Source organism: Monodelphis domestica, chromosome 1 (genome assembly GCF_027887165.1).
Source record: "Monodelphis domestica isolate mMonDom1 chromosome 1, mMonDom1.pri, whole genome shotgun sequence".
NCBI classification, from domain to species: domain Eukaryota; kingdom Metazoa; phylum Chordata; class Mammalia; order Didelphimorphia; family Didelphidae; genus Monodelphis; species Monodelphis domestica.
In genome coordinates, this window is record NC_077227.1 from 261656137 (window position 1) to 261681102 (window position 24966).

The following is a 24966-nucleotide window of genomic DNA, read 5'->3' on the forward strand; positions in this document are numbered from 1 at the left end:
TCCTGTGTCTTTTAAATCATGACTCTGTCCTCCAGTGTCATTCTCAGGTTTGCATCATTTGCAAATGTGTTGAACATGTCATCTTTATTTTGATGCAAGTCTTTGATTAAACTGTTAAACAGAATGGAGACAAGCACAACTTATTCAGGGAAATCCTTTGGAGAGCTGCTAAACTGGCATTGAATTCTTACTTGCCTTTGTTGGTCATTCAACCAGTTCTGAATCCTTTTAGTTGTATTATCATCTAATCCACATCTCTATCTTTTCCATGAGGACAGTATGAGATACTTTAATAAATGGTTTACTGAAATTTAGGTAAACTATGTCTACAACTTCCCTCTACTATCTCCGTAATCATGTGAAAAAAAAAATAAGGTTAATGTGGCATGATCTAGTTTTAGTGACGGCTTGCTCTTTCATACTAACACTTCTTTTTGAAGATGTTTACTGATATTTGAGTGGTTGTTCAACAATTGTTCCAGGAAGGAAAGTAAACTCACTGGAATAATAGTATGCAAACTGTTCTCATCTCTTTTTTTGAAAATAGGAACATTAGCTCTTCTCCATGAACACACACAATTTACTTCATTTATAGTAAAACTGGAAATATTAAGAAATAATATTCTTCTTTAAAACTCTTTCCAGTCTCTTGGGAAAGGTGTCTTGGAAAACTAGGTGATAGAGGGCAAAAAGACTTTTCTTAGGGAACAGGATTATGGGTGATATTAAAGAATAACTCCACATATTTATCTCTTGGAGCCGTGTGGCAGCTAGAACCCACCTTTTTCCATTGAGAAAAGATTATGATAACAGTGAAAGGGAGGCACTCCCTTTGTTTAACTCCTGAAGTGAGAGGAGTGGTCCTGAAGGAATGGAATCTCCTTAATACTGGAACTCAGGCTGTACTTTAAGCATTTTTTTTTCTTTTCCAGATTTCTAAAAATGTTACCTGAAATCTTCTTGGGGCAGAATCTTGTCTTATTACATGGAGGACTCTGCCAGTTTGGACTTCTCTTTCTTCCAGCTTGAACTGACTTGGATAGAGATTAAAGATAAAATAAAGATAAAGATTAAATGAATTTCTTTTTGGCAGACCTGAACCTAAAAACACCAAGTACAATATTTATTTGATAGCTAGTACTAAGGTACCTCTTTCATTCTCTATAATCTTAAAACAATTTTTTTCCCTATAAAATGAAGGGGCTGAACTAAAAAAAAAAAAACATTGTTTTTCACATAACTGGGATTAATAGTCATTCAATAAACATAAAAAGTAGAAAAACAGCCCTTATTCTCAAAGAGCTCATAGTCTAATAGAGTAGACAATATGCAAACAATCATGTAAAAAAACATTCATATACAGGAATCATTTTTTTGTGGTGACTCGGCAATTACATCCACCAGTTTCTTTAATGTCTTGTAATCCATATGGATTAAGTGGACTGAGTTCATCAAAGATTACTAGGTACTTACTCTCTTACTGCCTCCTTATTTGCCAGCTTGTGTTGTTCAGTCATTTCAGTTATGTCCTATTCTTCATGACCCCATTTGAGATTTTCTTGGCAAAAATACTGGAGTGATTTGCCATTTCCTTTTCCAACCCAGCTCATTTTATAGAAGATGTTAAAGTGGGATTATTAGGGGGAAGAAACAAGAAGGAAAACATCTAAATATTTTTTGAGTTTATTTATGGGAATGTTGAGAGGAAGGAGGGTAAAAGAATAAGGGAAGGTTCTTGATCTTAACCCCAAAACTAATTCCCTTAAAACTATCTTAATTTCTAACTTATCTAGGCTAAATAAATTAAGTTCCCCAAACATAATCTCACAAAATAGAGTCCAGTATATGAGTCAAGATCCCAGAAGAAATGTCCAAAGTAGGTCTAGCAGAGAAATGGTTCTTCTTTGGTCTTCTGTCCAGCTGCCAGCAGTCAGTCCAAGTAGGTTTTCACTCACTCAAGCTGGCCAGAAACCTTGTAGAACAATGGAAAATCTCCCAATATCCTCCAAAAGCTTCCTCCAGGAGAGAGTTTTACAATTGGGACCTTAGAATCTTGACTCAGGCTCCCATGTGACCTTCTGTCACATGTCCCTGTCAATCAAATGAAGTTCATTTTGCAAAATCCTTTTGCATTCTTCCTTTGCTTACTACAAAGAGGAAACTGAGAAAAATGGGGTAACCGACTTGCCCAGGGTCACACAGCTAGGAAGTATCTGAGGCTGGATTTGAAATCAGATCTTCCTAGCACTATGCTTGGTATTCTGTCCCCTGTGCCATAGATCCATTTCTCACCTCTATGGTAGATGTTTTGGTTGTGTTCTTTCTAATGTAATAGTCATTCTTCTTGGCAGAGGAAAGAAAATCAAAAATTAGAAACAGCTTTTCTTTTTTTCTGTTGCTAGCTATAATCATTCTGTCACTTCTTTCCCCAGTGTGCTACTCTTTGCTTCTTTCTCTGACCCTTTTTTGATGCTCTTTTCCCTAGCAGCTTCTATATAATTTTTTGGAGAACACATTGCTGCTTCTTCCTCAGAACATCCAATCTCTTGGTTTAGCTTGCTAAAGACCGTTTTACCTGGTTGTGGCTGCTGTATATGCTACAACTTCTTGGAGCCACAAATGAGAGTTGGGTGAAAGGTGGATGAGCAGCCCTTAAAAGGGTTTGGCAGTTCCTCATACCAGAGGTGCTAATCCTCCCTGAACACCCCATATACACCATAGGATAAATAGGAAATAATTAACAGAGGGAAAACACTAGAATTAAGAAAGGCATCCGCTAAAAGATAAGATCTTAGTTAGAAATTAAAGAAAACTAGGGAAGTCAGTAGGCATAGTTGAGGAGATGGAGCATTCCAACATGGGGTACAACCAAATTCCCAGAGCTGAAAATTCAGAGTGAAAAAAAACATTTCCGCAAAACCAACCAACACATAAGCCCTAGCTGATAGTATATACAATATCTGATATCCATAGGCTCTCCTCTATTCAAAGAAGGGAGGGAAGTATATTTTCCCACCTCTTCTCAAAGGTCAGGCTTGGTCATTATAATTATACAATGATCACTTTCACTCCTTTAGTTCTTTCCTTTTACATTGTTGTAGTCATTGTGTATATTGTTTTCATGATTTTTGCTATCTTTATTCTGTATCAGTTTATATGCACTCCCATGTTCCCTGAATCCTTCATATTTGTAGTTTCTTACAACACTGTCATATCCCATTATATTCATGTGCCACAATTTGAACCCTGGGTATGAAATCAGAGATCCAGGATTCAAATCCCATTTCTGTCACCTGTGTGACTTACCCTCCCAAACATCAGTGCTGATTATTGTATCTGGGCTGCAGCCCAGTTCTGTTGGTTTATGTAATAACAATAATGTGAAGACAAATAAGTTTGAAAGACTTATGAACTCTGATCAATGCAGTGACCAACCACAAATCTAGGCAAGCAGTGATGAAACATGCTGATCACCTCCTGATAGAAAGGTGATGATGACTGCTTGATCACATGGTTTGATGGGGATATGATCAGGTATGTAGACTCTAAACAATCACCTAGTGCAAATATTAGTAATATGGAAATAGGTCTTGATCAATGACACATGTAAACCCCAGTGAAAATTGCTTGTTGGCTATAGTGGGGGAAGGGGGGAGGGAAAGAACATGAATCATGTAACCATGAAAAATTTTTCTTAATTAATCAATTAAATACAAATTTTCAAATAAAAAAAGGTGATGATGGACTCAGGGTGCAAAATTATATACATAAATATGTATTTAGACAACACTGGAATTTGTTTTATTATGCATATTTGTTACAAGGGCTTCCTTACTTCCTTGTCTCCTTTCTTCCTTTCTTGCTCTTTCTCTCCATTTGTTCCTTTCTTTTTTCCTTCCTTTTTTCTTTCCTTCCTTCCTTTCTCTCTGTCTCTGTCTCTCTCTGTTTCTGTTTCTGGCTCTCTGTTTCTAGCTCTCTGTTTCTGGCTCTCTGTCTTTCTCTCCATCTATGTCTTCCTCTCCTTCCCTTCCTCCCTCCTCCCCCTCTCTGTCTATTTCTCTCTTTCCTCCTTTCTTTTCCAAGCAGGGGTGAGGTAGGAGGAAGAGAAAATAAATTATGTTGATTAAAACTTTTAAGTTAAAAAAATTTAAATGAAGGATTAACTCAGAGATAGTTTCCATTTATTGCAGAGATGTGACAGGAACTCGTGTGTGTGTGTGTGTGTGTGTGTGTGTGTGTGTGTACGTGTGCATGCTCATCTATTTGATATAGGTCACCATTGGCAATGTTTTCCTTATAGCCTGAGAAGGTTGTGGGGTTCAAGTGAGATAATGTATCTAAAATGCTATTCAGACCTTAAAATATTATATAAATGTCAGTGATAAATATTATTAGTCATTATTATTTTTATGTCCTTGTTGGTATGTCCCCTAAATCATATTGATCTCCGAGTAATGGTGATGAGTATATCAGGGATGCATAGGGCAAGGAGAACAGTCTCATTTATTTGAAGGACCTGATTAAACTTTTCTGCCCCAAAGTATCCTCCTCACTACATAATGGGATATGACTCAAGTCTTGCCATCAATTTAGTTGAGCCTTGAAAGTGAATATATCTTTTCGACAAATATACCTGAAGGGGAAATAACTTGTGCTGGATTCTTTTTTTGGAACATTGAAATAATGAGGCCGATGTGGGATTTTTGCTTTCTAATGCTAGGATTTATTTAAGGAAGGCTGTATAATTAAGCAAAGATACTCAGAGAAGGGCCTCTGAACAGCTGGCAGGTGGTGTACATGCCACATTGGACACATTGGACCAGAACCGTAATAGAGAACAGCTTGTGTGAGGTGAGGTCTCATCAAATCTAGAAAGTGGTTGGGTCCTTCCTTGCTGGAAGCTTGACCACCCAGATGCTACTGTAGTCATTATTAGGGCCGGTTAGCTACATATTTTGTCTTGTAGGCTACTTTGGATAGCTTCCTGAAGTGCTTAATTAGAGCAAATTTGTTGGCAGGAGGAGGGGGCGTTATATAATGGGGTCACCTAGCAGATGTCCCTCACAAAAACTTCCCTCCACATTAGTAAACTTTATTATACATTTGTAAGGATAAATTGATAGGTAGCTGAAGGAAAGGCTCTCCTGGGAGAATGAGACATTGGATTGGCCAAGTGACAGGGCCTCGGGCCCAAAGAGTAACTTGGCCTACTTTGGTTGTTTTGCCTGCAGCTGGGGCTAAATCATTATTAATTTGATTATGAAGTCTCTGCCACCTACATAGTTTCTATCCCTATTTAGCACCTAAATTAGCTAAGAGGCAGATTTTCATCTCTTTGGTCTGTTGCCCTAAACCTCTCCCTCACTCGAGTCCATCTTCCACTTATCTGCCAAAGTGATCTTCCTAAAGTTTAAGTCTGACCATGTCACCCCCTCTTCTCAGTAAGGCTCCCTTCTTGAATGACTCCCGAATTCCTGCAGGATCAAATATAAAATCCTCTGTTTGGTTTGTAGCACAATCTGGCCCCTGCCTACCTTTCTAGATATCGTCTGCTGTTTTACACCTCTCTATGTATTCCCTTTTATGATCCAGTGAAAATGGGCTTGGGACTAAGCCAAGACCATTTCCTTGCCCTCCAAAAGGGTTCTGGGGGAAAAGCACAATTCCTGTAAGAGGAGCTTTCTTGCTTGTTCTTCTTGTTTCTCACATTCAGCACTTCAAATCTTGTGATAGCTTCTTCCTGGCTGGCTGGCCCTCATGCCTCAAATGCTCTCCCTCCTCACCTCAGTCTCCTCAGTCTCCTGGCTTCCTTCAAGATTCAGTTCGAATCCTACCTTTGGCAAGAGACCTTTTACAGTCCCCCCCCCCCCTCCCACCAGTAGCTTGGTATACTAGTATTTTCCCTCTAAGATTATCTCCCTCCATTTAATCTTTTAAAAAAAAAATCTATATCTTCTTAGTATCATTTTTTAACTCTTACTTTCCATCTTAGAATCAATATTGTGTCTTGGTTTCAAGGTAGAAAAGTGGTAAAGGTGAGGCAATGGGGGTTAAATGACTTGCTTAGGGTCACACCACTAGGAAGTGAGGTCAGATTTGAACCCAGGATCTCCCGGCTCTAAGTCTGGCTCTGAAACCACTGAGTCCTCTAGTTGCCCCCAAGAATCCATTTTAAGGGAGAAGAGTGGAAAGGGCTAGGTCTTTGGGGTTCAGTGACTTGACCAGAGTTAAACAAGTAGGAAGTGTCTAAAGCCAAATTTGAACCCAGTTCCTCTCAACTCTAGATCTAGCACTTTATCCACTGTTATCTATCTTCCCTGCTTCCCTTATAATTTTAATTTGTAGTTGTCTGCCCCCTTAGAATTTGATTTGAATTGAATTCTTGATAGTAGGGACTTTTTTTTTTAACCTTTGCATCCTCAGCACTTAGCACATTCCATAGAATTTAATAATTGCCTGTTGACAGATTGACTTTGGGGTTCTGAGAGTTTCCTGTGCACAAGGTTCCAAGAAACGGATGCTGGTTAGTGTCTAAGGTCCTTCATATATTCCATTATGGAGAGGCCTTGAGTGGCAACTCTCCCACCCATTTCCTTTCAAATTGGAGGTTCTTGCCACTGGTGCTTAGAAGCTTCTTCTCTTTCTTTGTGAACAGGTTTCCTAGCTAGGAAATTTTTATTGAATGCTGGGTGTTTGTTTGTTTTCCTAAATATGTCAACTAAGCATTTTTTTCTAATAGGTATAATGAAGCAATGTCTCCCATGGAGAATTTTTCAACTCTTCCTAGCTTATGGCATATAGCACTCAGTTTCCATTAGTGCTTCAGGGTGTTTTTGTTTTACAGAAAGCTCCTCTCAGAGGAATGTACTTTCTATCGGAATCATTTTGGTGGGTGAAAGAGTGGTCTTGGCTCAGTCCCAAGTACTGTTCTGAGTATTCCTCTGATGGTGCTTCTGGATATGCAGATTAAAAAAAATGAGAGAGGAAGAAGATAATCACAAAATCAATTAATTCTGGAAGGGAAAAAATTTACATTTTGACTTTAAAACATTTTTATTGAGGGGGCAGCTGGGTAGCTCAGTGGATTGAGAACCAGGCCTAGAGACGGGAGGTCCTAGGTTCAAATCCGGCCTCAGCCACTTCCTAGCTGTGTGACCCTGGGCAAGTCACTTGACCCCCATTGCCTAGCCCTTACCACTCTTCTGCCTTGGAGCCAATACACAGTATTGGCTCCAAGACAGAAGGTAAGGGTTTAAAAAAAAAACAAAAAAAAACATTTTTATTTATATCTTAAAATGTTTTTAAATTCTGGATTTAAAGATAAGAACATTTTAATAAAAACATTAATGTATTTATTCATTACTTTTGATAATACATGAATAAATTAAAAAACATTTTAATAAAAAGACTAGAAAAGAAGACTGTATATAAAAACTATGAACTTCTCATTGTTGCTGTTGAATTGTTTCAGGTGTGTCCAGCTCTTCATGACTCCATTTTGGGGTTTTCTTGGCAAAGATACTGGAGTGGTTTGCCATTTACTTCTCCAGTTCATTTTACAGATGAAGAAACTGTGGCAAACAGGGTTAAGTGATTTCCAGAGTTACACAGCTAAAATGTGTTTGAGGCCAGATTTGAACTCCGAAGATGAATCTTTTTGATTTCAGGTCTAGTGTTTTCTATCCACTGTGCCACCTAACTGCTCATGAAGGTCTTACATTCTTTTTAACATGATCTTAACAAATTGCCCTTCTTGTCTGACTTCCCTTTTGACCTTTCTGCTGTTCTCTGTTTCTAAAAATGTTTCCTTGAGAGCCTTTCCTTGAAAAATGTGTCTTTTGTTTGTGTGTGTGATCACTTTCATTGCCTACCAACTTTGCTTCCTTTCAAACAAGTGAGTTTAGTGAAAACAAATTAATGCATTGTTCTTGTTTACCAAGAGGTAAGGATCATAGTCTTCTGAAGTCAAGATTGGTCACAGTATTATATGAGTTCTCAAGCCTTTTCAGGTTATTTTCATAAATTATTGCAGTCATTATATGTTTTTCTTCTGGTTTTACTGTCTTTACTTTGTATCAGTTCATGTAAGTATTTCCAAATTTCTTTGGATCTTTTATCATTTTTGTGGTATGTTAATATTTTATCACTTAAATCGGTCATTCCCCAGTTGATGTGAATCCTATTTCCAGTCCTTTGCTATAAAAAAGACCTGCTATAAATTTTTGTGAATATATGGATCATACAATCATAGATTTCCCTTTGCCTTTGACCACTTTGGGATATAGTAGTACTCATTGGTTTTATTGCTGGATCAAAAAGTACATAAAATTCAGTTATTAGGGGGTGGGAGGGTTAAGTTTCAAATTGCTTTTCAAAATGGTTAAACCAGTTCATAGCTAACTAGTAATAGGTTTGTTTTCTGAAAGTTCCTCCAGGAATTGTCATTTTTTTCTCCTTTGGGCATTTTCACTGACTATCCTCCATGCCTGGAATTCTCTTCTTCCTTATTTCTCTCTCTCCTGTCATCTCAAGCATTCTTCAAGTCCCTGCTAATATTCCACCTCCTACAATTAGTCTTTCTTGGTTCCTTCTTAATGCTAAATCCTTTCTTCTGTTGATTATTTCCAACTTATCCTGTATCTAGCTTGTTTGTAGAAAGTTGTTTGCATGTTGTATCATTAATTTATTAGCTACTTGAGAATAGGGACTAGTTTTTTTTTTGCTTTCTTTTTTCCTTTTCTATACTTAATGCTGAGCAAAGTGTCAAGGACATTGTAGGCACTTAATAATTGTGTGTTGATTGACTGACTGATATGTGTGTAGTATCTGGAACATTTCTTTCATAGTATTGCTGAAAGCTTATTTTCATATTTGGAGAGAAACCTGATTGAATCTATTGCCCATTTATTTATTAGGGAATGGCTCTTTTTCTTATATATTTGTTATCAATTCTCTACTTATCTTGGCTCTCAGAACTCTTATCAGATGTATTTACTACAAATATTCCTCCCTCCCCATCTAACAGTTTTCCTTTTAAATATAACTTTCTTAAAGCTTTTCAGTTTTATATATTCAAAATTCTTTCTTTTATCTTTATTTTGTTTAACTCTAATTTGATAAAGAATTCTTCCCCTACCTATAGTAATGAAAAATGTCTTCTTCCTTGATCCTGCTCCATTTATTTTAATGATTACACTTTTATATCTAAGTCCTGGGTATATTTGGGGTCAATTGTGGTGTGTGTGTTGTGATGTGAGATGTTGGTCTTAACCTAGTTTCTGCCAGACTGCTTTTCAGTTTTCCTGGCAGTTTCTGTCAAACATTTGTCCTTCCCTCAGTAGTTGGTGTCCTGGGGCCTATCAAATATGGTGCTATTAAGTTTGATTCCTTCTGGATCCTATTAACTTAATCTGTTTCAGTGATCATCTTTTAAAAAAAATACCTTATACTGAATAGTTTTAATGATAACTGATTTATAGAATAGTTTGAGCCCTGGTACTTGCTAGATCCCTTTCATTAGTGCTTTCTCCACCATTATTTGCTTTACATTTTTGATCTGTTATTCCTCTAGATGATTTTGTTATTGTTTTTTCAAATTCTATAAAATAGTACTTTGGTAGTTTGATTGTAATGACACTAAACTTATTTGGCTAGTATCACTTTTATTACATCAACATGGCTCAAGCATGATCAATTTATATCTTTGCCATTTTTATTTTCCTTTATTTCTATTGAGTATTTTGTCCTTGTATATAAGCCTCATATAAGCCTTTGAGTCTGTCATGGTAGATGGATATACACATTTTTATACAGTCTGTCATTATTTTGAATGTAATTTGTTTTTCCATCTTTTCTTGCTTTTAAAACAGAAAGTCTGATGATTTTCATGGGTTTTCTTTTATATTCTTCCATCATTCAGAAATTATTTATCATTCCAATTAATTTTTAATTGAATCTCTCAGATTCTCTAAATAAACCATCCAATCATTCGCAAAAAAGCTATGCTTTCCATCTTTACCTATGCTTATTCTCTCAATTTCTTTATTTTGTCTTTTTGCAGTAGCTAGCAGATATCTTTTATTTTTATATCACCTTCCTTTCTGATTGTCTCTATCTTTTATACAATTTTTCCACGTTTAGGAAGAAAGAATAATAATAATTCTTTAAAAAAGCATTTCAGTAAAAACAAGCTAACACATCACTTGGGTAGTATGTGCAATATTACATACCTGTAGTCCCCCAGCTCTGAAAAGAAGAGACCATTTCCCTCACTTGATGGATGAGGAAGCTAAGGTCCACAGAGGTAAATGATTTGCTTAAAGTAGTAAGGCAAGATTTAAACTCAAATTTGACTCTTAAGTCTGGTATTTTTTTTTTCACTACAACATTCTTCTTCATGTTTCCCCTCTTGAGCTCAGCTTTCTCATTTGCAAAATGAAGATACTGTACTTATATGGTGACAGTGAAGGAAGTGTGTTGTAAGCCTTAAAGAATGATAAAATGGGAGCTGCTACTATGTAATAAATAATCAGCCTTGAGGAGCTCAAATGATTAGCATCTAGGGAACTCTTACAAATAGCAGTTGCAAAAGGTTGGATACTTCTAGTGTAATGAAAAATAGAGTTGGACATGGAGTCAGAACAATTTGTTTTGAGTTTTAGCTCTAATATTTACTACCTATGTATTTTGGGCAAGGTATTTAACCTAATTATGGGATAATAATGAGGAAAATACTAGCATCATTTCCCTTCTGGGGACAATGTATTTTATAAAAGGGACACTATTTAACAGGACTATTTGTGTTATTCTGCTGATTGTTTAATCTTTTTTTCTTCCCTTTCTCTATCCTTGTGCAGTATTGATCCTCCAGAAGGTTGAGAATGGAGACTTGAGTAACAAGATTCTGAAGATCACTGATTTTGGCCTGGCTCGGGAATGGCACAAAACCACCAAGATGAGTGCAGCTGGGACTTATGCTTGGATGGCCCCTGAAGTCATCCGCTCTTCCATGTTCTCCAAAGGCAGTGATGTGTGGAGGTAGGTGTTCTCAGATCATTTCAACCACCCAGACTTTTCAGGAATCTGAGTATTGTTTAGGATCATGGGATCCCCAAATTGGATGAGAACCCCAAAATAGATGGATGGTCTTTGAAACTCATACAAAGCTAATATCCATTATGCTCACTTGGTAGTGAAATTTCCTGGGAAATCCAGATTATCATATGGAAACACCATAGTTCAGAGAAGATATCTGATTGCCCTCTAAATCATGTTATCTACAGATACTAATCTGTAGCATAGCCTATAGATACTAAGTAATTAAATACAGACCAACACCTTGGTTTTAGAGCATGGATTCCTAATATTGACTCTCAAAATAATATTTTAAATGCATAAAATAAATAGAATTTCATAGGAATTTCAAAGGAAACAACACTTTCAAAAGAAACAAATTATATTGAAATAGAATTTAAAAAAATTTTTAAAAAGTTCATGACCCAAGGTTAAGAACTCTTGTTCTAGCTATAAAGGCTTAAAACAGATGTCTACCATACTCAGTCAGGGTATATGATTATTACTATTTGGGTATACTCAATATATTAAAATACATGTATTTTTTCAAGCAACTGTTTTATTGTCCTATGTTCTTTGACATGGGGAAGATGGCAGTGGGATTTTTCAGTGTGGTATAATAGAAAGAACTGGAGTAATGGAACATAGGTTCAGATCCTAGCTTTTCTTCTTATTCCCTGTGTGACTGGACAAATCAGTTGTAAACCTCAGATTATTTTCCTGATCTATAAGATTAAGAGGGCTGAACTAGTAACAGTAGGTAATTAGTATCATTGTATATGAGTAAATGTTATCAGATTTTTTCCTTTTTTTAAAAAAGTCTTATCTTCTGTTTTAGAATTGATACTAAGTATAGTTACAAGGCAGAAGATGGGTAAGGATTTGGCAGTTGGGATTAGGTGATTTGCTCAGGATCACACAATTAAGAAGTGTCTAAAACCAGATTTTTTGGGTGAAGTTAGAGCATTATTTATTTATTTATGTTAAAGATTTATTTTTTTTTACCAATTACATGTAAAAACAAATTTCCACATGAGTTTTTCCAAAGTTACATGATTCAAATTGTCTTCTTTCCTCCCTTCTGTGATAGAGGTTTCAAACACTAGAACTGGAGTTACGGTCTGGGAAACCTCTATCACTCTTTCCTACCTCTCAGAACTGGCAAACAATTTGATCTGGGTTATACATGTATTATCATGCAAAACATATTTCCATATTGATCATTTTTGTAAGAGAATAATCACAAAAAAACAAAACCTTGAACAGAAATCCAAATAAACTTAAGTGAAATATTTTGTGTTTTGATCTGCATTCAGAGGCCAACAATTCTTTCTCTGGATAGCATTCTTTGTCCTAAGTTTCTCAGAACTTTCCTGGATCATTGTATTGCCTAGAATAGTTAAGTCTCTCACAATTGATCATTCTGCAGTGTTACTCTTACTGTGTACAGTGTTCTCCTGGTTCTGCTTTCACTCTGCATCAATTCATCATTCTAGCTCTTTCTGAAATCACACTGTTCATCATTTCTTACAGCACAATAGTATTCCATTACCATCACATACCACAATTTGTTCAACTATTCCCCAATTGGCGTACACCCTTTCAATTTCCAATTCTTTGTCTAAGGCCATATTTGAATCCAGGTCCTCCCAACTACCAACTCCAGACTTGCCTCTCTTATCCACAGTGCTATCTAGCTCCCCAGAGCTTACATTCTAATGGAGGATTATATTGGAACTAGAACTCAGTCTCCTGACTCCAAGACCAATATTCTTTCTATAGTGCCACATTGCCAAAAAGTACTCTCCAAGAATGCCAAATCATAATAGCCATATGTTGTCCATTGGCTTCCCATTAGTATGGGAAACCTTTTCTGTGTTTGGCATATAAGCCATGGTCATTCAGTAGGATATGTGATTTCCTATGGAACCTTTGTCTTTGTATCTCCTTAGCTATGGTGTGCTGCTTTGGGAGCTGCTGACAGGTGAAGTGCCCTTCCGAGGAATAGATGGCTTAGCAGTAGCCTATGGGGTTGCCATGAATAAGCTTGCCCTTCCCATTCCTTCTACATGCCCAGAACCTTTTACCAAACTTATGGAAGGTAAGTGACCTCCTAACTGGAATGGAAAGTAAGGGAGTACTGTGGTGTGATGCTATTGGGTTTTTCTAACATAATTTACCAAGAGAGTACATTTTATATTAGTCATCCCTGGTGGAAGTCCTATGGTTGATGGGAATAATATTTATTTTACCATCTTTATAGTTTTTCCTAGATTGAGCTCCTAAGTGCTTCTCATAGCTCATACCCGTGATAGAAAGGGTTGACTTAGCAAGCAACAAAATCTGTGAATTTGATTTTGAATGTGTAGAACATTTGAACCGGGAGGGGTCATTCAGACAAGGAAAATAAGACCCTGAGCTCAGGAACTTAAAGAATGCCATGCATTTAATGACAGAGCTGGGAGTAGAGCCCTGACGTAAAGGCAGTAGTGCAATAAAGAGAAAAATATTACAGGGTTTGGAATAAAAACTGATTTCTGCTACTTCATACCTATGTCATTTTGGGCAAGTCACTTATCCTCTTTGGGACTCTGTTCCTAAATCTGTCAAATGAGGGGGTTGGATTGGATGATCTCTTAATTTCTTCCAGCTCAAAATCTATGGTGTTAGGAATCCCTTGACTCCAATCCTGCAATTTTTAATCCATTGATTCAAAAGTGAATTGGGAGAATTTGGGTTTGAGCCCTATCTCCAATAGTGACATTTAATATCTCTTATCTCAAGTTTGTTCAACTGTGATAAAAATGACTTTAGACTGGGAGTCCGCTATGGGTCCTTCCACCTAAGACTTTGCCAACAGGAATTTGCATTTTTATCCTAAAGGGAAGATGGAACCGTTGGATCTTCTTGATGAGGGAAGTGATATGTATAGTCTGTGCCTGAGTGTGTGTATGTGTATGTATGTGTATATATGTATGTGTGTGTACATATATATATTTATATATATACATATATATTTAAATGATATGTATATTTGTGTTTTTATGTAAATATATGAGATTATAGATGTAAGAAACCATCTATCTTAAAATATGATGAACTATGACTGATATTTCTATTAGTGGTCTGTTGTATTAATTTTTTTGTTAATTGGCCTAGAAAATAGGACCCAAGAGTTTAATTTTAGATGCTATTCTAGTGACTTTAGACATCTCAAATTTCCTTCCTCAATCCTTGTTCCTTTGCTATAAAATAGGAGTTATCATTTTGATGTAATTTTCAAGACTGGCATTTTCCCTAATTCTTGGCTATTGTTAGTGGCAACAGTTTCCCCATTCAGGAGTCTCAGGTAGGGAAGATGAGAGGAAGAATTGGGATAAACCTGGTCAACTCATATTCTAACTGTAATATTTACTTCTTCCTGTCTTTTTCATTTATCTGTGTCTAACCTGGTTAGACTGCTGGAATCCTGACCCCCATTCACGACCATCTTTCATGAATATTCTGGACCAACTCACCACTATAGAGGAGTCTGGCTTTTTTGAAATGCCCAAAGATTCCTTCCACTGTCTGCAGGATGACTGGAAACATGAGATTCAAGAGATGTTTGACCAACTTAGAGCCAAAGAAAAGGTAAAGAATGAGCACATCTACCCATCAATGGGTCAACCCAGCCATAGGTGGAATCTGGCCATATCTCACTGACTCTAATAATTGCACCTCCTTATTTATTACAGTGTGAGAGCTGATTTTTTTCTAGGCAAAAGGAAGGGAATTTCTAAACTTCAAGTTTTGCTAGAAATGGTATAGAATGTTTTTTCTTCCCAAGATATGGCAGGAATAAAAGGGCAAAGCTCTTTGCAACACCCTATCCTTATAGGATTGTCCACTTATCTTCCATATTGAAAGAAAGCAGCAAGGTGATGGAATAAGCATTGGACTTTTAGTAGCATCAGAAGGACCCGATTTCAAACCCTGCCTCCCATACTTACAAATAACTGTGTAACCCTAGGCAAAGAACCTAACTTCTCAGGCCCCTAAATTCTTTTAGAAGAACACAAATTGCAGAATCTATTGTTCAAGGAAGTTTTCTTATGCCAACAACATCAAAAGTTTGGTCCAAAAGAAAAAAAAAAGAACTTATTCTCACAAGTGCCTAACTGTACCATTTTCAAAAATATTTTCATTGTTGAATATAGGTTAAATTTCTTTATCATTGTATGCTATTTGAGTAAATAAAAAAAAGACATTTGTCAATTTACAGGTATAATTTTGATGTGGATACCAACGAACAAGGTACTTTGTCTCTATGAGCCTCAGGCAACTCCCTAAGACTTTACCATTAAGGCAGGAAGGATGTGATCTGTCTGTGTATCAAGTTTCCACCCGGGAGTTCTCCAAGCTGATGAAAGTCACAGTTCCTTAGGTATTTGAAAGGACAAAGAGAAGAAGTATATTCTGGCTTCTTGTAGTGAGTGAGGTATCTTTCCTCACTCTGCATAATCACATGAATGTGGTTTGAGTTTATGCAACTTCATCCATGGAAGTGCCTCTTAATGGGCTTTTACTCATATAAAGTTAGCACTTCAGATTGTAAATTAGGAATTATTGTAATTCCCAAGCAAAGTACTGCTGTTGACTTAAGAGTGATGACTCTTTCAGGCTGGTGGCTCTCCTATTAATGCCAACCACCATGGGCCCTATCCACCTCTGTTAATTGTAATTATTGCTGCTGTTTTAGGTTCTACGAGAGTGAGTCAGTCTCTATGAGGGACAGGTGTGAGCTTCCTAGAGGAAAGGGACCCATAAGCTCAAAATCTTGCCACTCATAGGAACCAGCAGAGATGAAGGAAGGATCTGGGATGCTGCAACCATCTTGAACTTTTCAACTTTTCCCTTTAATAGCAAAATCAACCAACTAAACATAATTATTCCGTGATTTCAAAATCCTTTTGTTCTCCCCACAGGGAAGGAGGAGTCACATAAGAGAGCAAAGGATTTGGAGGGCTCAGAATAATTATTTGTAACAGGTTTATTTCCCTAAAGAAGGAAGAAGTTGAAAAGTTCATGCTAGGCTCCCAGGGGTTGTGTTTCCTGTAGGGAAGCTTTGCATTTATAAAGATCCATTAAATTTATTCTTTCCTTTCCCTTTTCCTACTTTTTCTTCTCTTCCCCTTTCTTTCCTTCTATTTTTTTATCCCTTCTCTTTATTCTTTTTTTAAAATTTAATTTAATTTTTATTTTAATGACAAATTTCCACATAAGTTTTCCAACATTATATGATTCAAATTGTCTCCTTCCCTTCTTTCCTCCCCACTCCTGGAGCTGTCAAGCAATTCAGTCTGTTTCCCTTCATTTCTTCTGGTCTCTTTTTCTCCCTCCCTTTTCTCTCTTCCTCCCTACTTTCCCCCTTCATTTATTTTCCTCCTCTTTGCTTCTCCTCTATTTCTTAATGACAACTTTGAAGAATCTATTTTTGAGGAAAAACTAATATGAAGAGATAGAGTTGATAGCTCTCCCCTTTTCATCTGGTCTCTGTTTTTTTTGTCTTTTATTTCCCATTAGTTCTCCCTCTCCTTTATTCCCCTTCTGCCTCCAAAATTTATCTTCTTTTAGACCCAGTTTCCGGCAGATGGGGGTTTATAAGAAGTATTTAAGTTTCAGTAACTAATATTTTGCCATAGCAACATTACAACTAAACCTCTTGTCTCTTTCTGGACCTAATTATTTTACATAAATTACTTTTTTAGAGATTTCAGTATTTTGGGTTGTTTTCTCCCTTTCAATGCCATCTTTTTTGCTGGGCTTCTAAGAATTCAGGTGTTTGCCTCACTAAATTGCTTGTTTGCCTTCTTTTCCACGTTGCATTCCCCCATTTGTCTGACATCCAGTCTTCAGTATTGTGTGCTTATCATGGAATCAAGTATCAGAGAAAGGCACTAAGTCTGGAGTCAAGAAACCCTGAGTTCAAATGTGGGGATGGTTTTCCTGACTTCTTTAGTCAAGAGAATCATCCTTTTGTATTTAACCATAATCTTCCTGAAGTAATTGCTGGCTCTTGGATCAAACCCAAGATTCTTAATGGTAGACTCCTAGGATTTGCTTAAATTTCTTAACATTCATTAAAAAGAAAATTCTTTTTGAGTTTCAAATTCTCTCCTTCCTGTGATATCAATTATACATGTGAAATTTTAATCTCAATTTCATCATGGAATGACTCATGAAATGTTAGGGAAGTTCTTTCTACCTCAGTTTCACACTCTGTACCTAGGGCACAATCATAATGACAAAATGGATGCTTAGAGGCTAGATGTACCTGAGGCTCAATGGCCCTATTTACATGACTGTTTTGCTATACACTGAGTAGTGATAAGGGCTCTTGCATTCTGTTTGCTGGTTCATGGAGCAAATTAATTTCAAGCTCTTGGGAAACCTTATCTTTTCCTCCTCACTATGGAGTAGCACTTGGGACAATGCCTGGCACATAGTAGGCACTTCATAAATGCTTATTGGCTGATTGATTGAACAAGAGACCAAGAACTTTGCAGGTTAGGTTAGAGATGATACAACCATGCTTGGATTTGTTCACCAGAAAAATGAAGATGTAATAATGATAATGATGATCCTATTTATGCAGGGTGTCCCAAAGGTAAGTTAGAAAAGCTTAAAGCCTTTTTGGAACATTCTACATAGTGATTTAAGTTTGCAAAGAGCTTTATACCCATTATATACAAATTCAATTGATCTTCTCAATCTTGTAGGGTAGGTACTACAGATATTCTTATCCCCATTTTATAGATTTAAAAAAAAGTGAGGTTCAGGGAGATTTAAAGTGACTTGGCCATTGTTACACAGCTAGTTAAGTGTGAAAAGGAGGACTCTAACCCAGGTGTTTCTGACTCCACATTCATTAAATTTACATGGGAAAATAATTTAACTTTCTTTTAAATTTTGGAGTTCCAAATTCTCTCTCTCCCTTCCCCCTCCAAACAATCATTTTTTAAGTGCCTTTAATGTTCTGAGGACTGTGTCAGCCACAGGTGCTAAAGGCACAGAGACAAAAATGAAATATTCTCTGTTCTCAAGGACTTTACAAATATAGTTCATTGTCTTATCCACTTAGCCTTGCTGTCTTATGATATAAATACATGTGCTTCTTTGAAAAAAAAATCACTTAATCACCCTGCCTCAGTTTCCTCATTTGTCAAATGTGAAGTGGACTAGGCCTGAATGACTTCTTAAATTTCTTCCAGTTCTAACATTCTTAATTCTATGAAGGGCCCTCCAAATAGAGCTTATTTGATTATGAGTCTAAAATTATGGAAGTGGGGCAGCTAGGAAACACAGTGGATAGTGTCTCAGATCTAGGGTTGGGAGGTCCTAGGTTCAAATCTGGTCTCAAACACTTCTTAGCTGTGTGACCCTGGGAAAGTAGCTGAGTGAGGCCAGATTTGAACTCAGAGAGAAAGAGTCTTCCTGACCTCAAGCCCAGTATTCTATCCACTGCATCACTTAATTTATTATTTTAATTTATATATTGTAATTTATATATAATAATTTATTATATTAATTTTTTATGATCATTAGCACCTGGCACAGAAATTTTACTTTATAAATATTTGCAGATTATTGAAAAAACCTGAAAAATTATTTAATATTATCCCTTGGTTTTATTCATTTATCTATCTATCTATCTATCTATCTATTTATTAAGCCCTTACCTTCCGTCCTGGAGTCAATACTGTGTATTGGCTCCAAGGCAGAAGAGTGGTAAGGGCTAGGCAATTGGGGTCAAGTGACTTGCCCAGGGTCACACAGCTGGGAAGTGTCTGAGGTCAGATTTGAACCCAGGACCTCCATGACTCTAGGCCTGGCTCTCAAACCACTGAGCCATCCATTGATTTTATACAAGAGAAGGCTGACAGCAAGAAAAATGAAGAGACTTGCCTATGGTCACACAGTTAGTTTTACCCTTCTTGCATTGTATAGGTCCTGAGAGATTATTAGTAAGTCTCAGCTTGGGAGTATAGGTAGTGGCAACAATGTGAAATCAGTTGGAGAAGAGCAAATTTGTAATTTAGAAATTAGATAAAAAAGAAAATTGTGGAAAGAGGAGCAGCTATACAGCACAGATCCTTCCTAAGTCATATGACTGCACACGTCATTTAACCTCCATTGTCTAGCCTTTGCTGTTCTTCTGGCTTAGAACTGATCCTAAGACAGAAGGTAAGGCTTTGCCACCCATCCCCTTCCTGTGCCCATTCTTTTCTTCTTCTTCTCTCTCTGATAGGAGCTTCGTACGTGGGAGGAAGAGCTGACCCGGGCAGCCCTTCAACAGAAGAACCACGAGGAGTTACTAAGGCGCCGAGAGCAGGAGCTGGCAGAGCGGGAGATCGACATCCTTGAGAGGGAGCTCAACATCATTATCCATCAGCTGTGTCAAGAGAAGCCCCGAGTGAAGAAACGCAAGGGCAAGTTTAAGAAGAACCGACTGAAACTCAAGGATGGCAACCGCATCAGCCTCCCTTCAGGTCTGTGCTTTGAGTAGCCCGAAAGCCTAGAAGATACCATCATCTGGTAGCAAGCATTTACTAAGCTCCTACTCAGTGCTGGGCACAGTGCCTGGGACTGGAGATTCAGAGACAAAAGAAAACCTTTTCTGCTCTTGAGGAATATCAGGGGAGGCAACAGGTACACCTAGATGGTGGATACCAACACACCTAAGACATAGAGCAGTGGAAGGGGCTGGGAAAGCCTCCGGGAGAAAGCTGTGCCTGGGCAGAGTGTTAGAACAAAAGAACTGGAGAGACTCTCAGTTGACTAGATAGATAAGAATATAGCTACAAACTCATATAAATATCTGGATGTCAATATTTATTTTAGTTCTACACACATACACACATATATATGCATAGAGAGATTCAATATAGATTGTTAAAATTTTTTTAATTTAAAATTTTATTTAATTAATTTAGAATATTTTTCTAAGGTTACGATTCATGTTCTTTCCCTCCCCATACATATATGAATATGTATGAACATTTTTTGTTATTGTTTTTTGTCGTTTAGTTGTTTCAGTAATGTCTGACTCTTTGTGACCCCATTTGAGGTTTTCTTGACAAAGATACTGGAGTGGCTTGCCACTTCCTTCTCTGGCTCATTTCACAAATGAGGAAACTGATGCTAACTGGGTTAAGTGACTTGCCCAGGGTCACACATCTAGGAAGTGTTCAAGATCAGATTTGAACTCAGGAAGGTGAGTTTTCCTGAATCCATCCCTGGCACTCTTATCTATTGTGCCACCTAACTGCACATGTATGATGGGGAATATGTGTATACCAACACATTATAATACCACACAAACATATATGGCCATATACAATATATACATAAATACATTTACATGGTGTTAAATATGTTATAATATACCTGTGTAATATTTACATTTATATATACATTTTGCATATGTACATATGCCTCTGTATACATATGTTTTGTGGTGTTATGATAAAGCAATAGCCTTCACAGGTTTTGTTAAACCCTTACCTTCCATCTTAGAATTAATAGAATAAGAGGATAAATATTTTTTAAAAACTATGTATTGGTTCCAAGGCAGAAGAGTGGTAATGGCTAGGCAATGGGGGTTAAGTGACGTGCCGAGGGTCACATAACTAGGAAGTGCCTGAGGTCAGATTTGAACACAGGACCTCCCATCTCTAGGCCTGGTTCTCAATCCACTGAGCCACTCAGCTGCCCCCATTTTCATAATTTTTGATCATGTACCCTCCCCTATTTTGAAATAAGTTTTTGAGTATGTATTCCCAGTGCATCTACATTTATTTATTTGGCACAAAAGCTCTTTTTGCTCCTGAGGATTTTGATTGAAGTTGGTTCAAAATCCTTGAAAAACTCCTTTGAACTGGGGGAGAGGGTTGACTTGTGAAAGAATAAGTATTCTTTAGCAATTACTAATTTAATTTGATCAGTGTATCAGGCCAGACAAGTAATTTTTTGGGGGTAGTTTGATGCTTATTTTGTTAAAAGGCTTACAATACAATACAGCAATCAAAGAATAAGGCATAATAGCCAGTGAACATCATTGCTCTTCCACTCCAGTTAGGTTTCTCTTTGTGGAGCAATTCATTATGCACATTGCAAAAACAAGCAAAAGTGGAATTATCTCTGATTTCATTTCAGCAGAAAGTTTTCACTATAAATTCATTCTTCTTTATTTACATGGTTTTGCCTAATGGATTGCATCATACTTTAGTTTCCTCTTCATAATTGGACATTCAATTGTAACTTTATATGGGTGCGAGAAAAAGCAAGGTCAGTTTATCTCAGCCATAGAGTGCAAAAAGTGGAGTGATATATAATCATGTTAGAAAAGTAGGTTGGAGTCAGGTTGTGAAGGGTTTTAAATGTTCAAATAGGGGTAGCTAGGTTTAAAAGCCAGGCCTAGAGTTGGGGAGTCCTGGGTTCAAATTTGACCTCAGACACTTGCTCAGGTGCTTTGCCTAGCCCTTTCCACTCTTCTGCCATGGAACCAATACACAGTATTAATTTTAAGATAAAAGGCAAGGGTTAAAAAAAAGTGCAAATAGAGGAGTTTTAAATTTGATCCTAAGATAAACAGGGAGCCCCTGGAATGTATTGAATAAGGAGTTTGACATGATCACACACATACACACACTTTGGAAAATTCACTTTGGCAGCTTTGTGAAGGATGAAATGGAGTGGGGAGAGACTTAAGGCATAAAGACCAATTGAAGGGCCATTGTTGCTTAGTTATTTCAGTCATATATGACTCTTATGACCCCATTTAGAGTTTTCTTGGCAAAGATGCTTGCCATTTCCTTTTCCAACTCATTTGACAGATGAGTAAACTGAGGCAAACAGGATTAAGTAACTTGTCAGGAAGATAAGTTCTTCCTGACTCCAGGCTCAGCACTCCAAATAGATAGTCCAAATGAGAGCTGCTCAAGGCTTGAAAGAAGGTGGTGACACTAGGCAGGGAGAAGGGGACCAATGTGACAGGTGTAATACAGAAAAAGATATGGCCATTGATTGGATATATGGGGTATGTAAAAAAAGAGGTGTCAAAGATGACATTAAGTTGGCAAACCGGGGGGACTAGAAATTTGGAGGAGCACATAAATGGTTTCGAATAGTTATACATTAGGGAGGAAAAATAATGTAGTAACATCTGTGATGAAGATTGCAACTCCTCCATGCATGTCTACCACCCAAAACAAAAAGAGGTGTGGAGTTTTTCCTCAAAGGTTACTGCTTCTGAGCTATCTGAGAGGTGCCTGCTGCAGGCACAAGATGATGGGTTTTGGGGCAGAGTGAATATATTGGGAGGAAGATTTTTTTCTAATGGAATCTACATAGCTATTATTGTGGGTTCCTGGGCTAGACTTAGGTCATAACTAACACCTGACAGAGAGGGAAAGAGTGAGCAATAGGAAGCAATGTAGTTGGGGGATTCTGGTGCCAATAGGGAAAAGTTAGGTGTGGTTGCATTGGAAATAAGCCCAGTGATTGGCTGTTTTAGGAAAGTGGAATGTGATTCATCTTCTCATCCACCAATCAGGAGATCCCATGACCTTAGGGGGTTATGGCATGGTAGCCTAGATGTATTTAGCTGCCAATTTGAAGGCTGTTACTTTAAAGCAATGAGACTAATTTTGTTGTGTGATTTATTGGAAATCAGCTTTACTGCACAGAAACATACCACAAGTGTCCCTCAACATAGGTATGTTCATAAACTGTATTTGGCCAATTGTAAGATGTACCAAAACACAAAATTAAGGGGGCAACTACGTGGTTCAGTGGATTGAGAGCCAGGCCTAGAGATGGGAGGTCCTGAGTTCAAATCTGGCCCCAGACACTTCCTAGCTGTGTGATCCTGGGCAAGTCACTTAACTCCATTGCCTAGCCCTTGCCATTCTTTTGTTTTGGAACCAATATGTGATATTGAGTCTAAGATGGAAGGGAAGGGTTCTAAAAAACACAAAATTAAATTATTTTATTTTTAAAAATTCTTTTTAAACCGTTCTTTTGGATTGCAAAATTTTTGAAGGTAAGAACTCTGTCTTATTTGTCTACAGTGATTAGGGCAGCTAGGTTACCTTGGAGATAGGACTTAGGTTCAAATCTGGCCTCATATACTTCCTTTCTGTGTGACCCTGGGCAAGTCACTTAACCCCAATTGCCTAGCTATTACTGCTCTTCTGCTTTGGAACTAATACTTAGTATAGATCCTAAAAGAGAAGTAAAGGTTTAAAAAATAAATAAAAAAGAGAGGCAGAGACCCCTGTCTCCCTGCCCCCATTCAGATATTAAAATCACAGAAAATAAGAAATGGGTAACAGAGACAATGGAGTATTAAAGATATAAACAAAATGCGAAGTCATGCCAATATTCTGTTACTCCTTTATATGTAAAGAAATTCACTAATCAAAACTAATAAAATCAGGAGGGAATTAGCCATTGGCTGGCCACGTTCTTGGTGGCCCTTTTAAAAGCAAGACATGTATTAAAACATTATAAGCAAATTACTTTAAAAAATGGGAAGACATGGAGTTATGAAGAGAGAAATATGCCCTAAGGATTCAGTTAAGGCAGGAACCAGCTCCAAGAAGTGTGATCATTGGCAGCAGACAAGAGAGTCAGTTCTGGAAGAAGAAGTCAGCCCTTGAGAGGAAAAACTGCTCCTTGTCTTTGAGGGGTGTTGGTGGATAGGATATCTCTCTCTTCTCTCTACCCTACCCCCACATTCCCTCACTGGTCATTGTACTTTGCAATGGAACTATTCATTTAGTTAGAGTCAGTTTGAGTTATCAGTCAATTATTTGGATGAGACCCAATGAGCATTAACAATCACACCTAGTAGGAACCAGGCTCAACAAATGGCAGTAAGACTAGCTCTATGGACCTTTGACCTCTGACCTTTATTAATTGAGAAGAAATCCAACCCTGACCAACAGGAATCGAGCTTTGGAAAGGAACAGGCTAAAGGAACTTGCATAAATAACCTGCCTCGGCCATCAACAGGATGAAACCATAAGAAGGGAAAGGACATTGGTCTTACAGTTCCAGAGGTGGAGGTTGCTTGAACTTCATGTGTCTCCTAAGGGTGTGTCTCTCTATTAGTGCATTTAAGTATGTGTCCACTCTTCTACACTGACTTTGTATAGTTGGAGAGGACTTCCCAATAACTCTGGGTGCAGTTATGGGAAAGTATAAGCCAGGTTTAGAGGGGGGATTTTTTTTAGTTCCTGTTCTTACAGTCTTAGTAAATGCTTTTGCTTTGAGCTAATTATGTCTCTCGTCTGACTATTAAAAATAAAGACACTGGTAGGAGCTCATGAGTTTTAGGAATGTGGACTCACAGGTTATCTTTAATCTGCAGCAGTCACCCCTTAGCATGGGAGTACAAATAAGAGAAAATAGCCCTGAGAGGATGTCTCATGTCTTTCTATCCCTGGCAAAAACTACAATATCTTGCCAAATGTAGTGCCCTGGAAAGAAAATGTGCTCCAAGAGTTGTCTTTATATTATCGCCATAGACAAATGCACCAAGGGAACATTTAATAGACATTTCTTAACTTGTCTTGCACATTGTTCTTAGAAAATATTAGAATTTGGATCATTCTTCCTAGGTCAATATAATTGGCAGACAATTCCTGTCTTCATGCTCTCTGGCCCCACATCCCCTACCTTATTCATTCTCCACACTGTTAAGATTGTACTAAAGGACATGGTGTTCATTCTTGCATATCCATATGAGCGATAGCAACACAGTTGGTTTTGTGTTTTTGCCTCTTCTAATAGAGGTACAGTAGAGACCTGTTAGAATATGAGGAGCAAAGTCTTTGGGCAGATTTT

The 24966-nt window shown here is 37.4% G+C and overlaps 1 protein-coding gene across 2 annotated transcripts in view; it reads left to right on the top strand.

Annotated features, from left to right (window-relative positions):
• Positions 1-24966, top strand: part of MAP3K9 (mitogen-activated protein kinase kinase kinase 9) — a 132999-nt gene that overhangs the window by 82188 nt on the left and 25845 nt on the right. For both annotated transcript variants that reach the window (XM_001368515.5, XM_003339490.4), the window contains exons 3-6: positions 10857-11037; positions 13026-13174; positions 14531-14706; positions 19364-19604. In XM_001368515.5, the coding sequence (XP_001368552.3) occupies positions 10857-11037; positions 13026-13174; positions 14531-14706; positions 19364-19604 (747 nt within the window). The remainder of the gene's footprint in view (positions 1-10856; positions 11038-13025; positions 13175-14530; positions 14707-19363; positions 19605-24966) is intronic.